At 40.4% G+C, this 26,594-nt stretch overlaps 1 protein-coding gene across 3 annotated transcripts; it reads left to right on the top strand.

Moving 5' to 3' along the window:
* Nucleotide 1: 1 nt before the first annotated feature.
* Nucleotides 2-26,584, top strand: klhdc3 (kelch domain containing 3). 3 transcript variants are annotated; one of them, XM_018680235.2, is made up of 12 exons: nucleotides 97-154; nucleotides 707-797; nucleotides 1,705-1,946; nucleotides 3,183-3,359; nucleotides 3,601-3,716; nucleotides 3,801-3,872; nucleotides 5,274-5,487; nucleotides 5,972-6,058; nucleotides 7,693-7,801; nucleotides 19,919-19,992; nucleotides 20,771-20,849; nucleotides 23,007-26,584. In XM_018680235.2, the coding sequence occupies exons 3-12, from the start codon at nucleotides 1,793-1,795 to the stop codon at nucleotides 23,071-23,073; spliced, it is 1,149 nt and encodes a 382-aa protein (XP_018535751.1). In that variant the 5' UTR covers nucleotides 97-154; nucleotides 707-797; nucleotides 1,705-1,792; the 3' UTR covers nucleotides 23,074-26,584. The 3 variants fall into 3 exon arrangements, with proteins under 3 accessions (XP_018535749.1, XP_018535751.1, XP_018535750.1); XM_018680234.2 differs by having other exon boundaries at nucleotides 108-154; nucleotides 743-797; XM_018680233.2 differs by lacking the exon at nucleotides 707-797 and having other exon boundaries at nucleotides 2-154.
* Nucleotides 26,585-26,594: the final 10 nt, after the last annotated feature.

Genomic DNA, 26,594 nt, shown 5'->3' with positions numbered 1-26,594 from the left:
TTTCCCGGATGCAGCATTTATCAGGACGAAAAACTCGATTCGTATCGAACTCGCAAAAACACTAGTAGAAAAGATTCGTTCGTTCGTTTTGGGCCACCACTAGATAGCACTGCCTGTCTAAACACCAGTTAACCACAACCGACTCGACCAGAAGGTAGCGAAACCATAATCCTCTGATTATATTATTGCATATATTGTCCCTAACCGGTTCGTAAGGTTGGAAATAAAAGCCGATATTTTAACTCTTGCCGCTCGGTTTTTATTTAGTCCAGGTTAGCTAGCTAACAGCTAAATAAGGTAGCTTATACTGATTAGCTTTAGCCTAGCTAGCAACAGCTTCTCCTCCCAGACAGTCGGCTCTCAAACAGCTGGATGCAGGAGCGTTATTATCGATACACGTTTGTTTTTAAAGTTGATGTTGTGAGACAAGCGACTCCAGCGGTTAGTCACCGTTTCTTATAACTGTGTGTTTACTGTCTCATAGCTATCGCCGACTAGCTTGTGTATGAGGCGTTAACTGGACTGTAGGAACCGTGTTACAGTTCAATGTCACCGGGTCTATATTAGCTTTATCAATCAGCGAGACCTGTGCAGTAGGTTGCAACGATTTTCTTGTCTGTTAACCGAGTTGCACTATGTACAAAGCCACTGTGGTCTCTTGAAGTTGCCATGGCTAGTCATCTGATATCAACAATATCCTGTTCAGTGGGTCAGGAGGGTGAAGAGTCTGTTTTCCACTCAGCTCAGCTCTCACAAAGATGTCCCTGTTCTCTAAGTCTACGTGAGGAGGACACAGGGTGAGGACTGCTAAAATTGTTTAATTAAATCAGGGAAATACTGGAAACCGTATTACTGCAATAAAGATAAGGCAATTATTGCCACCATTGTAAGTTGCATTTTGAGGAGTCAGTTTACTCTCAGCCTTCATAGTAAGATGTAAGCAAAACAGATACTTTAATAAAGTTTAGACTCACATTTATTTGTTGCCTAGATCTAGCCTGTGTTACTTTTCAGAGATGCGTGGGCTTGAAATAGAAAGGTCTACGCTAATTGGTCTTCTGGGGGTTTATTTTTAAGAGCAAACAAAGGTTGGAGGTCATTGAGAAAGTGAGTCATTGAGACGAAATAAGCAGGGGCACATAGGGTTTTGCAAGAGGCAGGATCACTTGTTTTTCATAAGTTGCAGGCTGTTTTTGTGAGGCACATGGGCAATGAATGGAGGATAACAAGTTCATTTTTTACCCTTTGCAGAACTTATTGTTGAAGTTCAAGTTATGAGCTGCAGATCTTTACATAGGTGTTCTTAGTTTTCATTAGACATTTTTGATTTGTATCACCATCCACTCCCTCCAGCTGCCAGTACAGCAAAATGACAGTTTCATCATCACTTTGTTTTCAGTAGGTTAGAAACACACTCACTCCTTTATTTATATGATTCTATATTTAAAACTTTTGTGTGCAGCAGGGGGGCACAGGGGTAAGAGTGAACAGAAAGAAATAAGAGTGGTAGGTGTAGGTCTAATCACCTCTTAAAATACTCTCCCAGCTTAGATAATACAGGGGCTTGTGAGCTTGTCAGTAACAGCAGAGCTGAGCAACTCTTAGCCCAAGAGGACAAACAGTTCCCCTTTGTGTTCTCTTTGATTGCCCCTCCCAGTTTGCCCTACTGTTCTCAAAGTGCTACTCCTCTTGTTTTCATGACAGGTTTCGACGGTGTTGCCTTAATGGGGTCTGAGCAGGCGTCAAAGTGATGGTCTAAGGACTGGCAGTCACAGAGGTGCTTGCGCGTGGAATGTTGCGCTGGTCGGTGCACCTAGAAGGAGGGCCGCGGAGAGTCAACCATGCTGCTGTGGCGGTGGGGCACAAGGTGTACTCCTTTGGAGGCTACTGCTCTGGGGAGGACTACGAGACACTCCGTCAGATTGATGTGCATGTCTTCAACACAGGTAGGTGGTGAATATACATTTATATCTGAGGATATTCTTGAAAGTGTCAGAATTTAGGCGTATGAATTCTTGAAACAATTTCTTGTTTTCAGCTGATTTTCTTGACAATGAGTGCAACTGTTTTATTAAGTGAAAAACAACAGTAGTTAATTAAAAAAAATACAATTTTCAGGTCTCAAGAGCACTCTGGCTTTTCAGTGAAAAGTGTTTCATTTTTACGTTAGGACCACACTGGAACCCCAGTATATGCATTATATTTATGAGAAATGGTTTACATTCCTACCTATCTACTCAAATTTTTTTTGCATGTGCTCAAATTATTTGTTTTAAATAGGTGAAAAGTCATCCTCTTTGAATGCCCTGTTTTATCTGTAACCAAGTAGGAAAATATTTGTTTTTCAAATTAGGAAGTAAGGATAAGCGAGCGTTTCAGAGTTTGTTGAACCTTCACCACCATAACGGTAACTCAGTACAGCTGGTGATTAAAACCCCCAAGCTTTCCACTGTGGTTTGAGAAATTCTCTCTGTCTGTTGTTTTTCCATTGCTACCTCACAAACACAGGTGTTTTCTCTAAATGTGCTGCTCTAACTTTTGTAAAACTGTTCCCTTTTTTTCCTTGTAACCTATTTTACAGATTTTCCCCTCTGTGTTTTCAGCCACCTGCTTTAGGGTTTTACAACTTCCTAAAGTAGGTTGTGCCTACCTGTTAATGCTGTGCCATTAAAGGAACTGTGGAAACAAACTTTGATAAAGATGCCCTCGGCTGATTGAAATGGAAACGGGACCACCATAGCTATTGTTTCAGCATTTTATCCTGTCACTTGCATTGTGCTCCTTCTCTTTGATGTCTACCTTACAGTCCCCACTGTCTTGTAAAGTCCTTTGTTTTGTTTTAACCTGTTTCTTAACTTGTCTGTTTTTTCAAGAATTTTACGTTTCACTTTCTGTCTTGAGCCTTTCAAAATACATAAAAACACACAGGCAAATAAGCAGTTTGGATTTCATTCAGAGGATTGACATTGCATTATGTTTTCATACTATATAATTCATATAAAAATTTCTTTGTACATGTAGCTCCCAGTTGTTTCACAAATTTTTATTGCGGCTTTTATTTTTTATTACTTTACACTAAAATGTGTTGGTTGTCTGAAAGTTCCATGTAGTTACATTTATTTTGGCATTAGGGTTTGTCTTAAGTACATATTGTCAAACATATGCTTTTCTTTACTGTTCAGTGTCTTTGCGGTGGATGAAGTTGCCTCCGGTGAGGACGGGAGGACACGAGCGTGTCTGTGAAGTGCCGTATATGCGTTATGGCCACACAGCTGTGCTGCTGGATGATATTATCTACCTCTGGGGTGGGCGTAACGACACAGAGGGGGCCTGCAATGTGCTTTATGCCTTTGATGTCAGTAAGTAGACCCACACCTAACTCATGCTGTTAAGTGTTAGTTTAAGGCTGTATTTCCTCGAGATGCACCTGTTTGATGTTGAGGTTGTGTTAGTAAGGGAGGGAGAGAAAACTGCACCTGCTTATGTGTGTGATGGCTTTCCATTGCAGATGACTCAAGTGTTATGTCAGTACTGTAAAATGAGAAGTTAGGTCCCTCGCAAGAGTGCTTGGAGTTAATATAAACTGTTCCTGCTTTTTAGACACCCACAGATGGTTCACACCCAAGATTTCGGGGACTGTTCCAGGGGCAAGGGATGGCCACTCAGCCTGCGTCCTGCGGAAGTCAATGTATATATTTGGAGGATATGAACAGCTGGTGAGTCTTTATCACTCTTCACTGTGGGACTTGCTCTCTGAATATTCAAACATGAATTAATTAATTTCCTCTGCTGTTTTTCAGGCTGACTGCTTCTCCAATGACATCCACAAGCTGGACACCACCACCATGGTTTGGACATTAATTAATGCCAGAGTGAGTTACAACCACCAGTTAATTCTTCAAAAACCGATTAAATGTTCAAGTCCAAATAAAAATGGACACAAAGCTCTCACTCAAAGAAACACAAAGATAGAATGGACTGGCAACAAGCTCAGTTACATTCAAAGCGCTGTTGGAGATCAGCAAACCGTTGGTTATTACTGGGGTTGGCAGTGCTACTGCACAAGCTTCCAGTGGTCAGATTGGCTGGATACAAAGACACTGCAATGTAATGCAGCTCCCTGGTAGGTGGCCAAGTACAAAAAGCCTCACAGAGGATTATATACACTCCCCTTTTGGGAAATGCCATTTGTGTTTGTGTGCAGTCGACCTGCTCATGTGATAAACTCTAGTAAAATATGTTTTAAACATAGACACCAGTCCCTAGGGTGAACTGGTTGAGGAAGGACTCTCTCCACCAGTCCACAGTTTTAGCCCCTAACTGATAACAATTTGTCATCAAGGAGATTACAGTGTGGTGCTTACAGATTTAGTTGTGCATGTGACTGAATAATACATTTTTTCTGCATGTTCTCAGACTTGCATTCCTTTCAGAAAACAAACATTCCTGCTGTGCTTTTACTCAAAACCTGTTTGCTGTTAAGCTGACTACATTTTGTTTGTTTTCACTTCACTACTGCACTAAGTAGTGTTTTTCCTTGAGCACAGTAAATTTGAATATTTATAATTAGGTTTATCTTTTACATTAAGCTGGTAATATTTTACTGCTGACATTATCTATACAGCCTTTCTGTTTTACAAGATTTCATTTTTCTTCCACTGCCCTATTTATAAAGCAAGTGAAAGAGCCTGCTTGCCTGCATAAAATTTGTGGAAAACAATTGCAGCACATTCTGGAAAGGAAGGCATGTGAAAGGCTTAACCATGGCTATAGGCCAGCTAAATGCAAAGGGAGTAGAAGCATGCCTTTGTTGAGCATTCAGTGAGATCATATTTCACCATTGTATATTTGTCTTTTTTATCTATTGTTCACTAGTAACCACAGACAGTATAAGATGCAATATTATTCAGACCTGAGTTTCCACAAAAAAATCTATACAGTGTCCATATAATTATTGTTGAGAGACTAAAAAGAAGTTTGTATTTGTGTACCTTTGTAGCTGGTAACATGGACCACTAGGTGGTGCTGTTTACATGAAGAAACTTCAATTTTGCCAGTGTGAAGATGAAGCTTTACATTCACGATTATGATAAACATAGAATGTTTAGAGACATTTTGACCTAAAAGTATTGTATAAGGTGCAGTTCAGGTTATTTAAGAATGCAGTCAAAGTCTTGAAGTGTCCTACCTGTCCTGCTCTGTCTCCACACTGAAACTTTACGGAGTGCAAAGGTATAACAGTCACAGCATCATCTCCCATCTCTCCTTCACAGGGCACTCCAGCACGCTGGAGAGACTTCCACTCAGCCACCATCATCGGGACAAAGATGTTTGTGTTTGGAGGGCGAGCTGACCGCTTTGGTCCCTTCCACTCCAACAACGAGATCTACTGCAACAAGATCAAAGTGTTCGACACGGAGACCAACTGCTGGCTGAGCACCCCTTCAACACAGCCATTACCAGAGGGACGTAGGAGTCATTCAGCCTGTAAGACTCAAAAAGAAACATGAAATCACTATGATGAACAAATTTGTTATGATCTCTTTTTAAAAATTACTTTCTCTCTGAATTATTCTCAATTAAGATAACTCTGGGTGCCATGTGACACTTAAACTAGCATAGTTTGAATAGTGTGCAATATGTTTTTAAGAGGAAGAACTTATGGAATAATTTTCAAGTTTGCTTATTGTGGTGACTCATTTGTGTAAAAATTCAGTCATTTTCCAGTATGACCTTTCTCCATCTCGTTCTCAGGCATGGTTTGTTTTTTATTGTTTGTCTGGTGGGAGTATTAATAGTGTTATTTGTTCTGAGTTTACTTAGCACAAGAATGCATTTTTTGCCCACACTGTCTGCTAATTTAACTGAGCCACATGGTTCTATTTACTGTGCTGCAGATGTCATTGATCTTTGTGATTAGACCATAAAAATTGGGGGTGGGTTTGTATTTTGTTTTCCTTTCTGTGTTTAGTTTCCTACAACGGTGAGCTGTACATATTTGGAGGATACAACGCCCGCCTGGACCGGCATTTCAACGACCTCTGGAAATTTAATCCAGGTGATTCACTACTTTTTAATGTCAGATTGGGCGAGTCTACCTGTGCTGATGACTGTTTACCTCCATAGAGGAAATGCAGCACTGGCAGTGTTAGCTGACATTGACCTACTTTCCTCCTCACTCCTCTGTAGAGAGTCAAGCCGACAATCCTCTCCTCCCTCATTACATCATTGGCAGTCTTGTGATAGTGGCTGGCAGCTCCATTTTTGTGTGAAAAACCTTGTCTTTTTTCCAGAAGCATGCACACAGGCAGAGCTGATATAAAGAATTAAAAACAATTCAGGCACTGGAGTCTTGATCCGTTGTCACTTATGAACTCCGGACAGTGTCCAGAGTATGAGCACATAGTTGGAATACGTCCATGTGAGACGTGTTCTCGCCCACTGGAAATGTTCCGTTTGGTTTAGGCGAGGGGTGGTGCCTGCAGGTAGACCAGCACTGCAGGTTAGAACATTGTCAACACACCCACTCACTCGCTGTGAATTCTCCCGATAATTACCTGCTCTATTCACTCTGACATTACATGGACTTAACACTAGGGAGTTGACAGGATAAAGCCCACTTCAGGTCTGGTCCGACTGATTCGGACGTTTGCTTTCATGCATATAGCTTTGCCAGTGAATGTCTAGAAAATTTCAGGTTTGTAGTGTATTTGTGAAAGGCTGAGGTGTGTTCACTTCGTAAAGTATTGTTGTTATAGCTGATGTGACACAATTTAGTGTCCTATATGGCAATTAAAATATAATTTTACATTGATTAACTTTGTGTAATGGAAGACATGAAAGTTTTGAACACAGCACCTGACATTAGTTATTGAAAATAAACTTTGACTGTTGCCTAATTTTCCGTTGCCCCTGCCTGTTTTAATGTTAGGTATTGGTATGGGAAACTGCAGCAGCCGTGTATTATGGTGTTCAGTCATATTTGAGATAACACTATTAATACACTGAGAATATGTATCATAACAGTTAGCCTCTTATCACAGGTTATTAATGTGTGAAGTACTCTGTATAATCTTTGGTGTCCAGCTGAAGAGGATTTTACTGGGTGAACCTGATATCTGCTGTTAAGCATTAAAGCCTGGTCTTTGCAGTCCAGTAGATGGCAGCACCTCAATTATAGTATAATTATCCACTAAAGTCTGAGTGCCCTGTTGCTATAGAGATGCTATGATGCTGTTGGCTCTGAGAGAGTGAGGCTACACAGTTCATCCTTATATGGAACAACTGAGACAGCTTCAGCATCATCACTCATATCACCACTTCAGTTGAGCAGAAGAAAGGATTTGTTTCTATTTCTGAAATATTTTTGTGTTTAAATGAAGGTTAGATTTCCTCTCTTCTTTTCATTCACTTATCCTTATTCCCTTGGCACAATACCAATAGTACATTGATGTAACTTTAAGTGGCTGAGAGTTTGTATAGTTGCCATGACGTAGCCAACAGACATCACAATTTGCTCTTCTAAAGATCCCTCTCTCAGGCTATTTAAAGCAAGGATATAAAGTTTTACTGAGTCTTCCATCTCTTATCAAAGAAGTTAGCTAGGCTTATGTGCATCTATTTTTTCTTCTTTTTCCATCATTATGCGTAAATATTGTTATCTCAACTTTATTCTCATCTTGCCCACAACAGAAGCCTTTTCCTGGAAGAAGGTGGAACCAAAGGGGAAAGGCCCATGCCCTCGGAGACGGCAGTGCTGTTGTATGGTTGGAGATCGAATCATCCTCTTTGGAGGAACGAGGTGAGGCTCAAAATATCATTACTGGAATTTTTTTTCTGTGCTGTAAAACACATTTTTGTATCTGAAGGGTTTGTATGTGCACTGTAATTAAAAATGCTCCCAAGTATTTTCTCTGTTAGGTTTCCCCTTTGATTGTAGTTGGTAAAGTTTGGTAAATTCCTTATTAATTAATTGATTAGTTCTTTAGAATTATATCATTAATCATATCTTATGTCTAATTAAAGAATATTAATATATTCACATATAACTACAAAACAGTTCAGTCACTGTTGAGCACATTTTCCAAACATTCACTCATATTCATGCCCCTACTCTTCATCCTTATTACCCCCTCAACCTAAAGGACAAAAGGTGAAAATAAAAACCCCTCAGTGTCTACAGACACATACCTTGTAGCAAGGTTACTTGCATATGTACATGCAGGCACATAATGTATGTAGGACATTCAAGTCTACCAGTTTGTTGGAGAAAACAGTTATTTGGATTAGACATCACAGAGACCGCAGTTGAATTGTTCTGCATTCAAATATCCAGTTGTTTTTTTCATTTCATTCCCCTGCATCCATTTCTCACACAGAACTGTTTGATAAAAGCTTAAGCTGACGTCACATGTTGATAAAACCACCATGTGCCAGCTGAGCCGTTGTTTTCACATCCACAGAGTGGTGCCACACAGCTAAATGCAGAATACAACTGGCACCACTTATTTGTGTCATCAGCTTCCAGCTTCTTAATCTAGAATATATCCAAAATGTCTTAAAGTCAAAAGTTTACATGAACTTTTCAAAGATCTATGGATCCATGCTTTAAGTATTTCAGACTGAAAAATGTGTTTGTCATAGGCTCCAGACACCATTGTTCAGGCACCTTAAAAACCAACTTGCAAAAAAACTTGCTTGAGTTTGGTAATCCATCATAATGAACAACATGCCTCGTTTATTTTTGTCAGAGTCATTGTTGCGTGGTATTACAGTTGAATAAAAGAGACTGCATTGAAAAGTCTTGCTTGTCGCTGCATCCAGGTGTTTGTAGGAACGCATTTATCATTATTAAAACCTATTGTATTATTTTGGGAAACATATATACAGGTTTAGAATTAGGATTTATCTCCATCTTGGTCTGTTTCTTCCTGAAGTGGGTAAAACTAACATAGTGAGGAGACTTTCACTGGTTTCCCAAACTATAACCTCAAAAGAGAACAGCAAACATTTAAACAACGTGTCACCTTTTGCAAAGCTATAATAAATTACTGTAGGAACTTGACTGGTGTGTATTAAGGTGACTGTGTTGACTTGTATAACTACATTCTTGGTGACAACAACTCTGGCCATGAAAATATTTTTCAGGCTTTTACTGCACAGCTGAAAATACCTGATTCTGAGAAATGGTATAGACACTGGAGCCAGGATATTAAATAACAAGCTACTTAGATTTTCAACGACAGGCTATTTTCAAAGATATACAAAGATATTAAGATACTGAGATAAGATAAAGTGAAGTGGTCACTCTATTAAAATATGTAATCTCACCTGAGGAACTGTTCAGTAAAGTGTAATCTTACCATAATCACTCTTTCATTTCAAAAGCATAGGACATACAAAACTTGAATTTAGTTGGACAAATGGCAGAGTTCAGTTCCCATTTTATCTGCTTTGCACACATTTAAACATCTAAACACACAAATCTAAAGTCAACCAAATATTAATGTTATTAACGATAACTATTTCAGTGCACTTCAAACTCCTTTCTTTACAAACAAACGTTAAAAGTTAAAAGTCAAAAGTCAAAAGTTAAATTCTCATACTCTTGAAGCTTTTCGTTGTTTGTCGTCATAATGTGTATGAAGCAAGTGTTCTCAAGAGAAATGCCGCCCTGTTTTTTCATTATGCTAAACTAAGGGTCTGGCTCCTGCAGACAGCAGTCTGTGATGAGTCCCTTGTTGGCTGTAAGACAGTAGTGATTGCCGGGGGTTCGTAGCTGGTGAGGTGCCACTGGGCTGGTGATAGGCCAGCAGCCAGTGCAGTAATGAGGTAGCTAATGGCATTAGCATGGTCCAGAGTAGTCCAGGACCTGGGCTACTGTTATCAGCAAGGCTGGTGTTATCAGGCAAGCCCCACTGGGATAACCTGATAGTGAAGATCGGGAGGCTCTGGATAAGAGTCCTCTCAGCCCCACTACGTCTACAGGTCCTCAAGTCCTCAGGGTTTCAGGCTTCGGGGGATCTGCTGGTTAGTTAGTTTTTGGGGAGGACCACAACCTAATACACAAGCGTAATCTAGATTTAGCCATTATGACGCAGCATTATATTCATTAAAATGATGAGTATCTTTTAATTGGTAGAGTATGTGTAATGATAATTAAGCAAAAATGCAAAAAAAAAGAGCATTTTTAGAGAAGTGCAATATGTAGTCCACAAACACACTCTTGCTGTTCTCACAACACTCCAGTAGATCTATTTGTAAAGGCTACTTCAGATTAGTAACTTTAGTTGTAAGAAACAAAATCTTCTGCTTGTCAACAGTAGCAGTCAAAAGTCAGTGGATTGAATTATTGATATGGAACTGAGGAAGAGGCAGAAATTGTTCGACTGAATGGATGAAGAGCTTAAGACGATGCTTATTTTTGAAGATTGTTATTCATTGTTTGGTTTCTCGCCAGGATTAGTCCAGGACGGGTTTTAAGGAGTCATGATTTCCTGTTGTTAGCAGATAGGGCTGGAAAAGGGAGTGTCATAGGGGGCCAGTGGAATGATGGAGGGTGCTGGCTGAGCAGAGGAAGAAATCAAACACCACACAATATCTCCAACATCCTGTTTAAAGCATTGGGGCAGATTGGCCAGGGCCAGGGTTCAACTTTTCTACTGTCTACCAGAGTATTTTTTTTATTTAGGGAGAATGTTGTTTTGTTTGTGTTGCTTGTAAAGTAGAGGGCTTTGTGGTACAGTGGTTGCTCTGTTGTCCTAAGTCCACCAAGATGTTGTTTCCTGTTACTGTACAAATTAGAGCATGATCCTTACAGACTCTGCACGAGTTGTGGCCACACAGGTTCTTCTTGACCAGCACTGCATGTTTGTTGTTTACATGAGCACAGTTAAGCCTCTTACACACAGGAACTGCCATAAGCACACATACTAAGACACACAAACACACACATTTGTTTGCCACAGTCGTTTGTTTGCTTTCTGTTCTTTACTAAGAAAGTTTTCTTACTGAGGTTCAGTTGGTGTTTAACGTCATTATTTGCAATGATTTAAAATTAGACAGCAAGTGTTTTTTCATTATACACAACTCATTTAGTGAGAACATTATATTGAAAACCAGGCATTGCCTTGTCTCCTGTGTTTATTTTTGCATGACCTAACAACACGAGAGCAGTTAACAGGGCGAAAAAGTTATTGGTGTCTGTCTCTGTGCAATTGACAAATGCTCACACAGGCTGTCGTGAATTATTTGCTGGACACCTTGCTTGTGTTTTTTTTGTGGGTTCCTCATTTTGGTAGGTCTGCTAAGGAAATTGTGTTGAAATTTATGGTCCACATCTTGTTTTTCTGGGTTGCTTGTCCTTTCAAATTGATCCAAAACAGAACCTCTCTGTTGATATTTATTCCCAGTTTATGATATTTATTTTACTTGCAGGAATTTGTTCAGGAATAATTTATCACTTTAGTGAAGGACAATAAAACTATTAAGTCCAAGAGCCCTCTGCTTTCAAAGGGGCTATACTTTGGACTGGACGTAACACTGAGGTGTGACATGATTGTAAAACAAACATCAACAGCACAATATGGACTCCAGAGAATAAAGATGAGATTATGACTGAAATTCACCAAGTGTTTAATGTTAGAACATGTTTGCATTGAATTTCTCTCTTGAGTTGTTATTAAATTGGTTGCCATAAAGCAGGATTAAGTGCAGTATAATCTCTGTTTTTTGAGTATTTTATTTGGTACACACTTGCACCTCTTTGAAGGTAGATCAGCAGAGCGTATATGCATGTGTGTAAATGACAGGCTGAGCATTAGTGGTAGTCTATTGAGTGCCACTTTCGTCAGTGTAAACAGGCCTGCTGAGCTGCAGAGAGGCGCGAAATTCTGCCCCATCTCTGATTTATGACCTAAGGGGGCATTCTTTCTCACAGAGTGCAACTTGATATACCCTCAGCGCCTCTGCTACACTCATTTACTGAGACCTGCTCACTGCCCCACGAAGGACGACCCGTGCATGACTAACTCCACCTGCACTGACCTTAACCTACGCACACAAGCAACACCCAACGTGCTATGCTAACTTTATTTTCTCACCTTCCGAGGAACTGAACACAGCTGAAGTTGAGTTGCACATGAAGACAGTGCCATATAGATTATTGATCTCCTGCTGAGCTTATGTTGTCATTGTTGGCATTCATCACACTCTGTGTATAATTGCTTACGACAAGCTCAGGTTGGGCTAAATCGGGAGGCATTTTGAGCTTGGGAACAGGGCATCCTATCAGGGGCAGGATGTGAACAAGGACATGACAGATTGGCATGCTGGGAGCAGACAGCTTGGAATCTGCGAAGGGAAATCTGGCACTGGCCCTTGAACTACTTGGACATGACGATGCGTATTCATTCCATTATTGTATTTAGGGAATATATTGACGGGTATTCATATCTCTCTGAAGGCTGTAATGATGACTGATTTAAAACACCTCTTTATGTTCAAATGTCACTCTGCAATTGAAGGCTTACTTTTCTGTCTAAATGTTAAGATTTAAAACAGTCCCAGTCGTTTGTAGAATTGGGTTTGTATGCTTTTTTTGGCCCTTCCACACATTTATATGGACTGCTAATGATGAGAGTTCTTTAAAAGCGTTTTAATTGGCTTTCACAGTGAGCAGCAGCAGCCAGTGGGTGTCAGTTTAGGTCTAACAGTGCAGAAGTGGCCATAAATGATGAATGAGTCTCTTGTCATCACTATGTTTAGGCAGGCCCAGGTAAGGGCTCTGACTGTTATGTAATCCAGTGATGTGAGAAACCAAGTTCAGACAAAGGATGATGAGGTTACTGGTAGTAGAGATACACCATAATTGACAGCAGATTCTCTGTAAGCGAGAACTTTTTTGGTCAGATGCTAATACTAGCGTGGAAAGAAAGCAGTGATACCACCAGCTCAGCCCTGCAAATGTAGAAAATGTTGCTGTCATGGCCTACAGACAAAGAAAGTAACAGCTGCTGCAGTTTTAATACTTGTGCCTTCTGCAGGGAATGAGGTTTATAGCTGCAGCCTTATCTTTTTATAGTGGCTGTTGTTACATTACGTCTTACTTATAGTGAACTGAATGTCTGAAAGTTTTGACTGTTGGTTGAGCAAACACAAGACATTTAAATATGTTACACTGGACTCAGAACTCTTGGTGGGTACTTTCCACAGATATTTATATACATCTACATAATTTATAGATCAAACAAATAATTGTGTACTTGAGAAAATAACCTGTAGATTAATCAGTAATGAAAATAAATGTTGGTTAAAGCTCTACCACAGATATTAATTTTCCTGATTTTGTAAACATTCATTTACCTTTCTAAACATCTATGAGAGGTCTGCAAACACAGCTCTGTAGCTGGATGATATTGGCTCGGCCTGATTTTAGGTCTTTGTCTCTTTTCAGTTCAGTCACAGCTGCAGCCAACATCTAAATGTGACTTTGTCCCCACGTTTGTGTTCCACTCCATTCTGTTTTGGGGTCTTTTCAAAAGGAGGTTATTTTAAAACCGCAAATATCAAAGTCTCTGTGAATCACTCCGCCTGGTTCAGAATTTCAGTCAAATTGTGGAAGCCACTGTCGGTCACTGCTGAGATTTCCTATTAGGACACTGAGTCCCATTCCATCTCTCTCTCTTTTCCGGTGTAGTGTGCCATGTGTCTGGATGTATTCACATGACTTAATGACTCACAGCTCCTCTTGTCGAGCTGACGTCAGAGTGGTGCACATGCACACGCACATGTTTACTTGCTCTGCCAGCCCTAACGCATGTGTCCCATTTGGCAATATGCATTTGGCTTGGTACATGGAGCAAAGATGGAAAGCATACTGACGCCATTCCTAACATTAGATGCAGAAACATTGCTGCTCATAACCCTGGTTTAGTAAAAAATTTCTAAATATAAGATTAGGTATAATTTGTTTGTAGGCTTCAGTCTGTTTTAGTTTTAACGCAGAATTCAAACAAGTTGTTGCAAGCATTCAGGTAGGGAGAGTGTGTGGCTCCTATATACTATGAGAAAGAGGGAGACCACATACCAGGTAATCTCACTGGTAGCCAAAACATCCCAGCAGAGAACCTCTTGTTTAATCCACCAGAATCTCGCCATGATATTTAATCTGTGTGGAATTTAACTGGTCATTTCAAAACAGCAAGTTGTTGAACTGGAGAGCAACTGCAGAGTCCAGTGATTTTGTTTAGTAGATCAGGAGGGTCAAAAGCCTGGTGCCTCGATATCACCTACAAGGCCATTTTACAGCTTATCAATGGCTGAAGGGGCAGCTGTTGTGATAGCCTAGCTGGTTAAAGTGCAGCTTGTTATCATTGTTGAACCTGACAGTTCAAATGTTAGACTAAACATAACATGGGACCAAGGCAGAACAATTCTAAAGCATTTTTTTCCTCTTGCTAGGCATTGCATGAAAATTCCTGCGTTCTATTTTGATCATAGTTCAATGTAAATATGAGCCATTTTTTAAGCACTTACTACACTTAGCCTGTAATTAAAATCTGCCACAATGGAGCATGGCTCCATGGAGACATGCCTATCAACACACCATAGATTTTAATGCCGCACACGTGGTGTCGTTTGGCCTTTAGTGTCAAAGGGTAGGCTGCAGAAGTTTCCTTTATTAATTGTCTGTGAGTGTGTGTGTGTGTGTTTCGTATGCCTGAGATAAAACCTGTCAAACAGTGGAGGTGACCCCAACAGGATACGGGGCATCCCGCACGTGGCAGGACAAGACCTTGGGGCAGCACAGCAACACTGTGATTTACTCTTCAAAGACAAGCTCATGATAGTATTTCATATGCATCTTAACCCTCCTTAACCCACTAATAGGCTGTATACATTAAGGTGTCATAGGGTTGAGTGTTGCACAGCGGCTCAGATAAACAGCCTGCATATGTGTCACCTATTTGTGATGCTGTTGTCCATGTAAATTGACGTGTCTAAATTAACTAGATTTACTACTGTCATTACAACCAAAACACCTCCTGGTGGTTTCAGCCCCCTTCTGTAGAACAATGCCAGACTATCTAGACAAGTAAAAATTACAAACAAAACACACGAGCCAAATGATTTAACAGAATATCTGTCTATTTGTTCACAATCAGCAAGTCATGTTTAAACAACAGAGCTTGGCAGTAAAATAGACTTTGCTGAAACACTACAAGGCTTTTGTTAGTAAAAGAGAATGATCTGACAAACATGAGGAGAAACACTTGTAGCAATAGTAAAATAGCAGGATATGAAAAGATAAGCTTATGTTGGCTTGCAAAAGTAGCTAATTAGTTATTCTGATAGAAGACATGAAGCATAACCACACATGTACTATGACTATGATCTGTAGCCACTGTATGTTCATCAGTATCTCCTGATATGAGTGTCACCTGATGGCTGACATTGAGTTGTAGTCTTGAGCTGCAGGTGAAGATTGGGGCTATAGAGGAAGTAACTTATTTTTCCAAAATGAAACTGCCAGCTATAGAGGAGCATTTGACAACCCCTTGAGACCTTCCCCTGTATATTAACCAGCTGTGTTCAAGGTCCTGTAACACTATTTAAAGTCCACTTCCACAGTTTTATGGGCAGCAAGGTTGTTAACATCCTCTCCTGATAAAAGGGGCTGAATTTGTATTTGCTTGAGATTTGTCAGGCCAGTTTTCCTCTCGAGTACCCCCACCAAGTCCAACTACATTTTGTCCACAGGGGTTGCAATCTGAGATGCATGTGTGCCTCACTAGCGACTGGCATCTCCTCTGCCTAATCTTAAGTCAAGCGTATCTTTTGGGGAGCCAGCTGTAGTTTGTATCTCACCCTCTGCATGGGGCTTAGGTCTGGGCAGCTACAGCTCTTAATCCACTGTCCAGCCACTGCCCAGGAGGGTGCACAGATAGCTTGGTAAGATGAGGTGAGACAGTGAAGATTAAGGCAGAAGAAATTGTCGGGAAACCATCGATCTGTGATAACTAAGTCTGTTGGATTTGTTTAAGAAAGTTTAGCTTAGTTTACCGTTGCCAACTCTTGCAGGATTCTTAACAGTCCAGTCAACCCCTTTTATCAGGCTTTGTCATTTAATAAGATGTTTTTCTTTAAAGTGATGGTAAGAAGTCAAAAGAATTTTATTACCAAATAATTGCAGCTACTTGCAGTAAATTACTTGACATTTTTAATAATCGCATGGCTGCATGCTGTCATACATACAGCTAAAACTTTGGGAAGCAAAATCAATGCTCTCTCAAAGGGAGAAATGTTTTCTACCTACCTCACAGTCTTGCCACTGCGCAGCCATAATCTTATATTCCTTAAATTATTTTTTTAAAGTGCTGTGTGCATTATACTTATATCCATCTAGTCATGGTTCATGTGTTGCATACTGTATTGATGTAGAAGTACTTTACTTTCTTTTTTTCCTTTGGTTTGTTATACTACCTGTTCCCAGCAGGTTCCCAATGTTTTCACTCAATACTTAAGTGCTGCTGAAATAATTTGATGCATGTCTGGCTGTCCTGATAAGGCCCTCTGCAGGAAGTTGTAGTGCGTGATGAGTTCCTGTGCACTAGATGGTTCTGAAGGACCAAAGTTCAATAGGAAGTGGAGAAAGGAAAAGGATGCAGATCGTATCACTCCCAAGAATGAGGATATGGCCAATGAAGCTGCTGAAAACAGACTTGGAAAGCAAAGGTGTCACTGCTGGAGTTTCCTCCAACTCTCAATCTTTTTCTCGTCATTTTATTTGCACTATTGCTGTTTCTGAAAGTCATTAGCAAAATTTGTGGGCTCTTAAATTCCTGGACACCTCAGAGAGTCCGGAGCGTTCCCAGGCTCTGTGGTGCTCCCTCATTAGTTTCAGGACAGTAGTTCAGCTCTTTCTTCTACCGTTTTGAGACCTCAGTGGAAGATAATGAGGTGGAGCAGGCAGTGCATTGCTAGAAAAGCCTGGCAATTGGGTGATTAGACACCCTCATTGAGTGTTGTTTGAAATAGCAACCCATGTTGTTTTAGTGGGGGAGCGGCATCATTCAGGCCTCATTCAGACTGGGAACCACTACTGCCGTAGGGGGAGGAGCACTTTCACACATAGTGATACTTTGCTGATCGAGTAACAAAGTGACCCATCAAACACCAGGACACTGCATAAAGTCACACACTGTGACTTTCCCGCTTCCAGCTACTGCCAGTCTATAGCCCCTTTTAAATACAGATCCTGCTATATTGCCATTAAGAAGATCCCTCATTATGCCGGCTTTGCTTGTTTACACTGAACCAAACCAAACCGGCATAATGCAGCTCTGAGTACTTTTAGATTGCACTTTGGCAATCAAATGCATGGCATATAAGACAACAGTGTCCTGCAATGCAGGTTACATTGATTTGGTTGTGTGACTACCTACAGCAATGCCTCCCATTCTGTCTTCATACTGTTAACACAGAACAATGAGGTGGAATAAAGGCCCAACATTCCCGTCCTGTACAGGCTGTATAAAAAGGAGCTTATCAGAACCCCCTAACCACCTCCTTGTTCCTTCCTCTGCCTCTATGATCCTCTTCAGCCTCTTCCTTTTTGCAGTGACCAATAAAGCATTACCATGCCCTAATGTTCTGCCGAATTTCACACCCGGGCTGTCATTATCCATGAGCATGCGAGAAAGCCTTGTCCCAGGGGATGCAATCTTCATCTCTCTCGTTGCTCCTGTTAAAGCATCCTCTTATCTGCTCCCTTTCACGCGTCAGCATCCAAGGCCTGTACCCTTTCTCCATGTGAGCTTGCACAGTAGTTGACAGCTACCACAGTGTGTGCTTTAGATAGAGATGCTACTTTTCATTACTTGTGTAATGAAGACAGACTGTTGATGTTAGTGTTTTTTCTTCACCTACAGTATCTAATATAGCTAAAGTCATTTGGATTTATCCTTTTCATAATAAAGGTCATGATATTCAACAAAATGAATTTGTGACTAGCAGTTGATAAGGACAAACTAGAGCCAATGATGACAGACACATTGCAAAAGTAAAGACTACAGGCTATTTTGGGACCACAGATGCTTAATGACAGCTCTGTGGCATCCAGCAGCCGACTGTTGGCTGGTGTGTAAGGACACTTCAGTCTGAAGTCCTAGTAAATATCCTCTGGACAAGGTTCAATGCCACCATGAAAGTCAATGACCAGTGTTCATAGTAGTTTATATAAAATGTGTTTTTGATTGTTTTAATAAATGACTTTAATTACTGTAATTTCATTCAGATGGCATTTGTAGCAATCAATCAGTTCCAACAGTAGTATTTTTTAAAACTGTTATAAAGTCCTGATATTTTGCATTGCTCTTGATTTTAATGAGCCAGAATTGAAAACTGCCATTTTAATCGGCACAGTAATGTTACAGCTGGCAATGAACTGCAGGTCCAGGAGTAGACAGCCTGATGATGACGGGGGGAGGGTGGGGGGTTTGGGTGATTGCAGGTATTCTGATAAAGGCTCATGCTGTAAGCCCGGGTGGATCACCTCCCTGGGGGGCAGGGGGCGTAATGACTTCCCCAGCTGGCCCCCTGGGACGACTGCGCTCGTGCTCTAAACCTCTCCTGGCCGCTTTAAGCCACCACAGTGTTTGTTTAGGGAAGATTAGCAACGTAAAACCCTTACAACATCCTGAACACGCAGCAAAAGGGAGACGCGATGGAGAGGACAGCGGGAAAGAGGTATAGAGATTGATGAGCGGAGAGACAGAGGAGGAGAGAGTATATTGTGTTCAGCAAGAGGGTGGTTTGGGGCAAGAATGAAAAATGGAAAGGTATTTAAGGAAAGGGGAAATATAACAAGTGCAATTCAAAGCAATTCAAAACAAGTAGTTTCTGCTAAATTGCTTCAGCAGTACTGTGGTGGTGTCTGATGGTGTCTTCAGTTGGACACTTGCCAGACAGTGGCTAGTCCATGCGTAGCAGAAAAGCATCTTGTGAAATTATTCTGTAGGACCAATTCTGGCTGCCAAATCCCTCAGTTATTCTACATGATAGATATTCATAGACACTAAACGGCTTGGTGAAGGCACCTGTTTGGTTGAAACTGTCCTCTGGGTAGTGTAAAACTATAATGTGCATTTTCATCTTCCAACTTAGACAGGTCTCTTTGTGCACTGTTGTTACATATAAAGCAATGAGGTGCATCGAATACATTTACAGGAATATACTCACTGCCTTGTGGGAATAAATCTTCCTTAAAATATTAGTTCAATCCCACAGGCTGTGGCTTCCTGTGCGTTTTTATATGCTCTCCTTCCAAGAGGCCATGCTTTGCATTTTAATTAACTGATAACTGACTAATTGGTACAAAGATGATGACTGAAGAGAGTTGTGACACAGCTAAGCTTTTTAAGCTGTGGTGCACCAGGTGTGTCACAGGTGTGTGTGTGCTTAGCTGTGGCAGGAAACAGATGTGCAGTGATATCAACGGCTGCACAGGTCTGGGAGTCTATCAGCAAGGACCAGCCTGCCGTCTCACTGCAGTGCTCAACTTCCTGTGGGCTTAAATCATGCCCGCACATGATAAGGAGAGCAGAGCGCTGTGTTACCAGTACTGCTCTTTTCGAGAGCAATCTGCAGCTCCCTGACTATGAACTTAAGTGACTAAAGAAAGATGGTGAGAGGGTGGTTAGTGTTAGGGACACTGTTGGTACCTAATTGCTGGGAATTCTGTGACTGACACATTGTGTGATTCATGCTTATGAAAACAGACAGGAAGTCTGAGACCTTGCTGTTATCCCCCTGGATAGATTTAAAGCTTTGACCACTCGTAAATAGTTTGTTTCAATGTTTTTTTTTGTTGTTGTTGACAGCATTAATCTTATAAAATAATTCTTTGTTCTCTTTACAGTCCCTGTCCAGAGCAAGGAATGGGGGATGAATTTAACCTCATGGATCATTCAGACCTGTATATCTTAGACTTCAGTAAGTATCCCTGTCATTATCCTCCAGATACACAAGTCACCATGTACCATCCCAGTATTTTCAGCCACCTTGCTCAGTTAAATAAGATATCTGTCAATCTCTGCAATAAATGTTACAGTACCAGTACCCTCCTTACAGCACTGCTTCATTTCTCACCTAGTAAGCCTGGCCTTGGCCCTGCATTGGGTTATCACATGGGGTTACTTCCGTCTCACAGACAACCAAATATAGCCATGTCCTGCCAGCAATGGGGTAGCCGTTAATGCTGTCAAGGCACAGTTAGTGTGTGTGTAGGTGGGCTTACACAGGGACACAGGGACCGTATGGGACTGGCAGTACCCAGTGGCATCCCCTGTGGCATACACCTCCACGTGCCAGTCGCGTGTGCCTTCGCACTGTTTATCACTGACCATATGGTGGAGCAACCATGACGGTGATAGTAACAGAGAGGAAGTTTGTAATTAGCATTGGGAAGGAGGTTTATAATAAGATGATTGGTGTATGAAGTTAATTTAACACCAGCATCATCATGTTCTACATGTTCCCATGTGTGATTTCTGTTGTTTGTTTGAGCTGTTTTTCTGCAGCGTGCTGTTAACAAAACATGGTGATTTTTACATCATGGAGAGCAGAGCTAACCCCTTTCATCTGCAGATTCTCACATATGACCTGCCTGTCTCCATTTTGAATTCCCACAGCTGAAATGGATATTCTTAGCCTGAGTGTGATTAGTGTCTATGATCAGTCTGTGACTCATTACATTTCCTCTTCTTTTCAGGCCCTAATTTGAAGACGTTATGCAAAATAGCTGTTATTCAGTACAGTCTGGAGCAGTCCGGACTCCCACATGATATCAGGTCAGACAAGCATCCCCTTCTCAAACATTAGTGCTGTTTTGTCATAGAACTGACATACTAATGTTCATGCAGTTTGTATTATGTTTGCCATTGTTGCCACCACTCTGCCTCTCTGAATAATGAGGCTGTTTTTCAAAGAGGTAAATTATGACTCATTATCCTTCATTTAACCAGTGCAAGTTTTACTTAGCTTTTGTCTGACTTTACTTTAAGTCCCTACATGTAAGATTTGTATGTAATTATATAATCAATCAGACAATCACGATTAAACATTAGCATAATCTGCATGATGCTTTCAGTCTGTTCATTATCTGTCTGTCTGTGTGCAATTTGCACGTAAAGTGCTGCACTGACATGCGAAAAACAATTCTGTTTGATAAAATGTTTATAAGCTGCAAGAACTGCAAAACTTCTTTTCTAGGTGACAGAAACTTATCTTTTGTTTATGTGGGTACAAAATAGTAACACTTTTCATTCATTTTGTGCCATCAGCAAAATGAAGAGCCTCTGCGGGTTTGTAATATTCCACAAATCATTGTTGCATTATTTTAATAAAGTTCTGGGAAAAATAAATAGAATAGAAAATAATTTCTCTGCAAGCTGCTACTTTAGACAGCCAGCTGTGAAATGATCAATTACCTGTGCTTGGTAGAGTTTAGTTAATGGTGCTAATGGTTCTGTTTCATCACAGCCAGACAGGATGTAACAGTATTAGTCACTGGCTCAGTAGTTTACTCTTAGAACATGCTCACACACACTCTTTTATTCTGGCATCATGATGAAAATCTTAGAGAGGACTTTCAATGTAACCTGCTTTGATTCTTTTATGCATCTCCTCCAAGTTAAATTCATACTCACAGCCGGAAAACAACAGTGAAATAATAAATGCAAAGATCTACCTTCTCAGAGAAAAACATCACCTTTTGAGACTTTTAAAGACACTGTAATGGAGATGCAGTACAAGTAAAAGGCAAACATTGTTGCTTCAAGAACCCATTGTGATTAATTAAATTAATAATACATAATTTCCCCCTCTCGCTGACAAGTTGGAAAATTATTTTGACACTTCTTTTTTTGAGAGGGAGAGAAAGAGAGAGAGAGAGACTCAAAAGTTGGAGAGCATCACATTGACATGTTGTGATGTTGTAATCACAGGGTAGGGAAGTTGTAATAACTGTGTTAGAGATTTTAAACTAGATTTTGAAGCATGTAAAGGCAGAATATGCATCTAAAATAGTGTCTTGTCAGCAGTTCCTGTCTTGTCAGCCTCCTTTACTCGGCTGCATATTAAGGTGAAATGTTCAAAGTGGTGTTTTTAAATTGGCAGGTTCACATTCATTGAAATCAATGATTTTTTTCCCCAATAATGTAAAGCATAATATTTTGCTGCAGTATTCAGTCTGTCCATTTCAAGTATAAAACCATTTCTCAAATATCCTTAATGAATAGAGTTTGTCAAGCTGATGTTGCTCATTAGACAAGTGTGTCTGAAATGGAGGGGTTGCATTAAGTGTTTTTTTTCTTGGTGGAACATGATACTAATTACTCCTCTTAGCCTCTCATTTCTCTCACACCGTCACTACCACCTTGCACCCTCCCCACTTTAGTGTTTGCAGTTGTGTTTCTAACCCTTAGAGAGTTTTCAGTGGGGTCACAAGACTCTTTTTGCCCCTCACTGGCATCTCCAGCTCCAATGCCAATCTCCCCTCTTAAAACACACACGCGCACCGAAAAAAAAGAAAACGAACAAAGCAGTTGAGAGGGAGTGAGTGTGAAACCAGAGCCAGTGATAACAATCTGGAGCTCGACCTCTGACCTGTCATCAGGTCAGCACTAGACCCTGTTGTCAGCCCGTGCTCCTGGTTCTCATGTTACAGCGGGGCCTCCTCTCATCCTCGTCCACATCGTAGTCCTTCGCTCGGACAAGAGGGAGCACAGGGCGAGAGCAAATGTCACACAACTACGTGATTATTAGTGCTGTAGATTTTTAAATAGAAATCTGTTGTGTATTAGAATCAGAATCAGAAAAGGTTATTGAAAACATCAGGATAATATATTCAGTAGTATGGTCATACAATGTGATTATCCTGGAGCCTCCCATCTTCCTCAAGATGAAAAACATTTTTTGTTGTTAATTCTTCCTCTTGTCCACCCCAGGTGGGAATTGGCAGCCATGACCACCAACAGCAACATCAGCAGGCCCATCTTCTCCTCCCACGGCTGATGCTGCTGAATGTGAAGCAGAACCAGAGATCTGTGTCAGGACGCCAGACTTTTATCTTTCTAATCAGCTGAGCTCTGAGGGACTGGTTTTTGTAGAGTTTGGATCTGTATTGGATTTATTTTCCACATTCTTCAAGTGAAAACTCATTACTGACCAAAATATCCTGCCTATGACTTCCTTGGACACAACAAGCTTTCTCGTGTCTGAGGATATTTTAACCCTTGAAGACGGTGGTTATGTGAGACAGAAATCGTTGACACCTGTTCACCTTTTTTCTCTTCTTTCTAGCCTCTCTAGAAATCCAATCAGCCTATGATAATCATAGACTTCAAATCTTAAGCACAGGAAGAGACGAGAACTTCAGCCAAAGGTCTTGAGAGCTAACCTCTTTGTTGAGGACGTCATCCTGATGTCACACTCAACAGATCTCCCCGAAGAAACAGATGTGAACCTTCAGCTCTAGATATAAAGAGACTGAGGTGGTCGTGAGTTTGTATATGTTGCAATTTAAACTAGGTCCTAAAACCGTGTCCATTTACGGCAAATGAAGTTATTGTACAGGAGAAGGCTAACTTAACTACTTAGGTGTTAGATGCAAGGAGACAGAATATTTATTGTTGGGGTGTAATGCTTGTGAAAGGTTCTGTTTGACTGGTTTTTAATGCTTAGCTTTTTTCCCTATTTCATAATAACTCGGCTGACACCCCACTGCTCTTAAGTGTGTCAAAGGTGACTTGCAAGGCGGCTGAGGCGAACCACCTGCCTTGTAAAATAATCAAGTCCATCTACCTCCCTCAATAGCATGTATCATTGAGTCTTTAATAAGACTTCCCACACACGAGACGTCGACCTTCTCCCAGAAAAAAAAGCCTTTTCACAGGGAAGTTTGTACTTGTGGTAGTCTGTTGTATTCTTCCAAGAAATGTCAATGTCATTGGAAGAGTGCGACTCATCGGCCACCGCCCTGCCCCCTCAACCCCTGTAGTTTGTTTTTCAGTGCCAAATGTGGAAGGAAAACACGATGCAAATATATACTGTGTATGTGTATAAGCACGTGGTCCCGTCTACACATAATCCTAGCCCACCTGCTTCAGTTTGCCTGTTGTTGTCGGGGAGATCATCACTAATATGCATAATGTAGTTGTTCCTCTTACAGACAATCCAACATTCAGAGACTCTCCCCTGACCTGCGTCTTCAGAGTGAAAAACCAGGAAAGCGTGCACGTGTACAATTATGAGCAAAGCGACACCTGAGCTGATGTTATAAATGCATAAGGGCTGTTGTCAGATTACACACTCAACTACATGAAAATAACTTGGAACGGGGTTTGGGGTTTGTTTATTCAGGTTGTGTTTTTATTTTATTAATACTAATAACAAATTTTGGAACAGAACTTTGAAGACATAAGAATGGTGGTGGTCTTTTTTAAAGATTGTTTCTCCGTCTACTTTAACTAGAGGATAAGGATGATGATATTTTGTATTTTTGATGTTGTCAATAACAGCAGCTACAAGAGCTGGACACTCTTTATCAACTGTTATTCAAACAGGAGTAGTTGGGGGCTGTTTTCAGTCACTGATTTGGTGCACTTTTGAGCTCTTACGGCAGCAGGACTTTGTGTCTAGGACTGACTGAAAGTAATTTCTTCACTGTTATGAAGAAACATGTCACTTAGTGCAACTCTGACTCATTTATGTGTTTTTAATAGTTTTTGTATAACGTTGAAAGTCCACAGAGTAAGATACATCAGGCTCGTTAAATTTGTTTATCACTGGTTTTGGTCTTTGTTGACTATAAGAAAATAGAGAATATCACCAGGCTTATCCTTTAAATCTTATAAGTAGGAATAATAAGTAATACAGCATGATGTTGAAATGAATGACTTGGTGAAGATGAGTCTACAGGCAGAAGAGATGTTACTAATACTGCCTATTTATTTTAACATTATAATCATGGATGTTTGTTGTATCTGGTCCTGAACAGTACAAAGCCCTAAACTTTGCAAAACTGAGATGTGAATAGGAACTGTGTTACCACAAAACTTGTGAGCTGCATCAGTGCTTTTCAGTCCTGGTCTTTGGGACAATGTGTGCTGTTGTTTTCTGTCCTGCCAGATGGTTCAATTTAATCTGAATCAGTCAGTCCTTGATTGGCTCGTTAGAATGAAACCCATCAGGGCTCTGGGTCCCAAACATCAGGACTGAATAACTCTGACCTACATCATAAATGTTTACAGATCTATGTATTTCATGTAAAGCAGTGTAAAACAATCTTAAATGCAGGTTTGAAGTCGCCAGATAACTGCACTAAAGCCAAACGTGGCATGTCAGGCCTTACAGAGCTGAGACATGCTGATGCTGCTTTTTGCCTAAGTAGACTCCAGAGTTTGAGACATTTGCCTGCCCAAACCAAGTCTGAGTTTTATTTACAGACCGGTGGTGCCAATGTGACTCAGAGAGTCGTACGCCCTCTGCACTGCACATGCACATGGACATATCACACACTTGAAATTCCTCAGTACCCCAGTTACTTGGACTGTACAACAGGTAATGCAGTGAAACCACAGGGAAGCTAACAGTGTGTCCACACACACGCGCACACACACACACACACACACATACACACACATATATGAAAACAACAACTTCTGGTGAACAAATTGAATTGTTTATGTGACACCAAATGGCTGCAGGCAAAACTGAAAATATTTGTTTATTTCTTTTTTTCTAATGTGTGATGTGGGAGTCATTTTTATTTCAGGATTTTGGTCTTTTTCTTGTTGCTTGAAGATTATGGGTGATGGTATTTTAAGTTAAGACCTTTTCAGGAATATGATATAAAGTCACTATTAAGTAAATGACAATGTAGACAAAATGGGCAAAAAAAAAAAAACCCTGCACAACAAATTTCCTCAGTGATGGTCACTCACTTACCTCCAGTACGGCAGTGCTTATGACAAAGTGTCAGTAATTTTGCCTAAATAATATTGGCATTACATTTTAATGGCAGTGATGTAGAAACCCCATACAAGTTGCATTTTCTGAGGCTCCTCTGTTACTTCTCATTGAACTTTGTGAGAAGGCTTTAGCAAAGTAGTTGAGTAAAATTCACAGGGTGACTCTTGTTTTACCAAAATGAATGCATCATTAGATTATAGCGCATGTTCATGATAAAGTTATTCAGTGTGAGCAGTAATGATTTGCCAAGCAGAAGTATGTGACTCAACTGATTACATGCCAAGAAGTGTATGCTATTCTTAGGGCTGACAATATGTTGTTGAATAATTCATAAAGAGCAAAGAATGCTTAGAAAAAAACAACAGAACAAAGTATGGAGTGTATTTTGATTCATTTCATAACTGTGCAGGCTTCCTATGCTTTTTGTTTTTGTTTTATTTTATATTTTACACATTTTTAGAGGGGATTCTATCTGTCAAGGTTGGTCAGGACTTCCTGTGCAATATGCTTTATAACTGTATCAATAATAAAAAGAGACAATTTGAGTTGTTAACTTCTGAATC

Source organism: Lates calcarifer, linkage group LG16_LG22 (assembly GCF_001640805.2).
Source record: "Lates calcarifer isolate ASB-BC8 linkage group LG16_LG22, TLL_Latcal_v3, whole genome shotgun sequence".
NCBI classification, from domain to species: Eukaryota; Metazoa; Chordata; class Actinopteri; family Centropomidae; genus Lates; species Lates calcarifer.
Note: the sequence above shows the minus strand (reverse complement) of the source record. Positions and strands in the feature narration are given on the sequence as shown.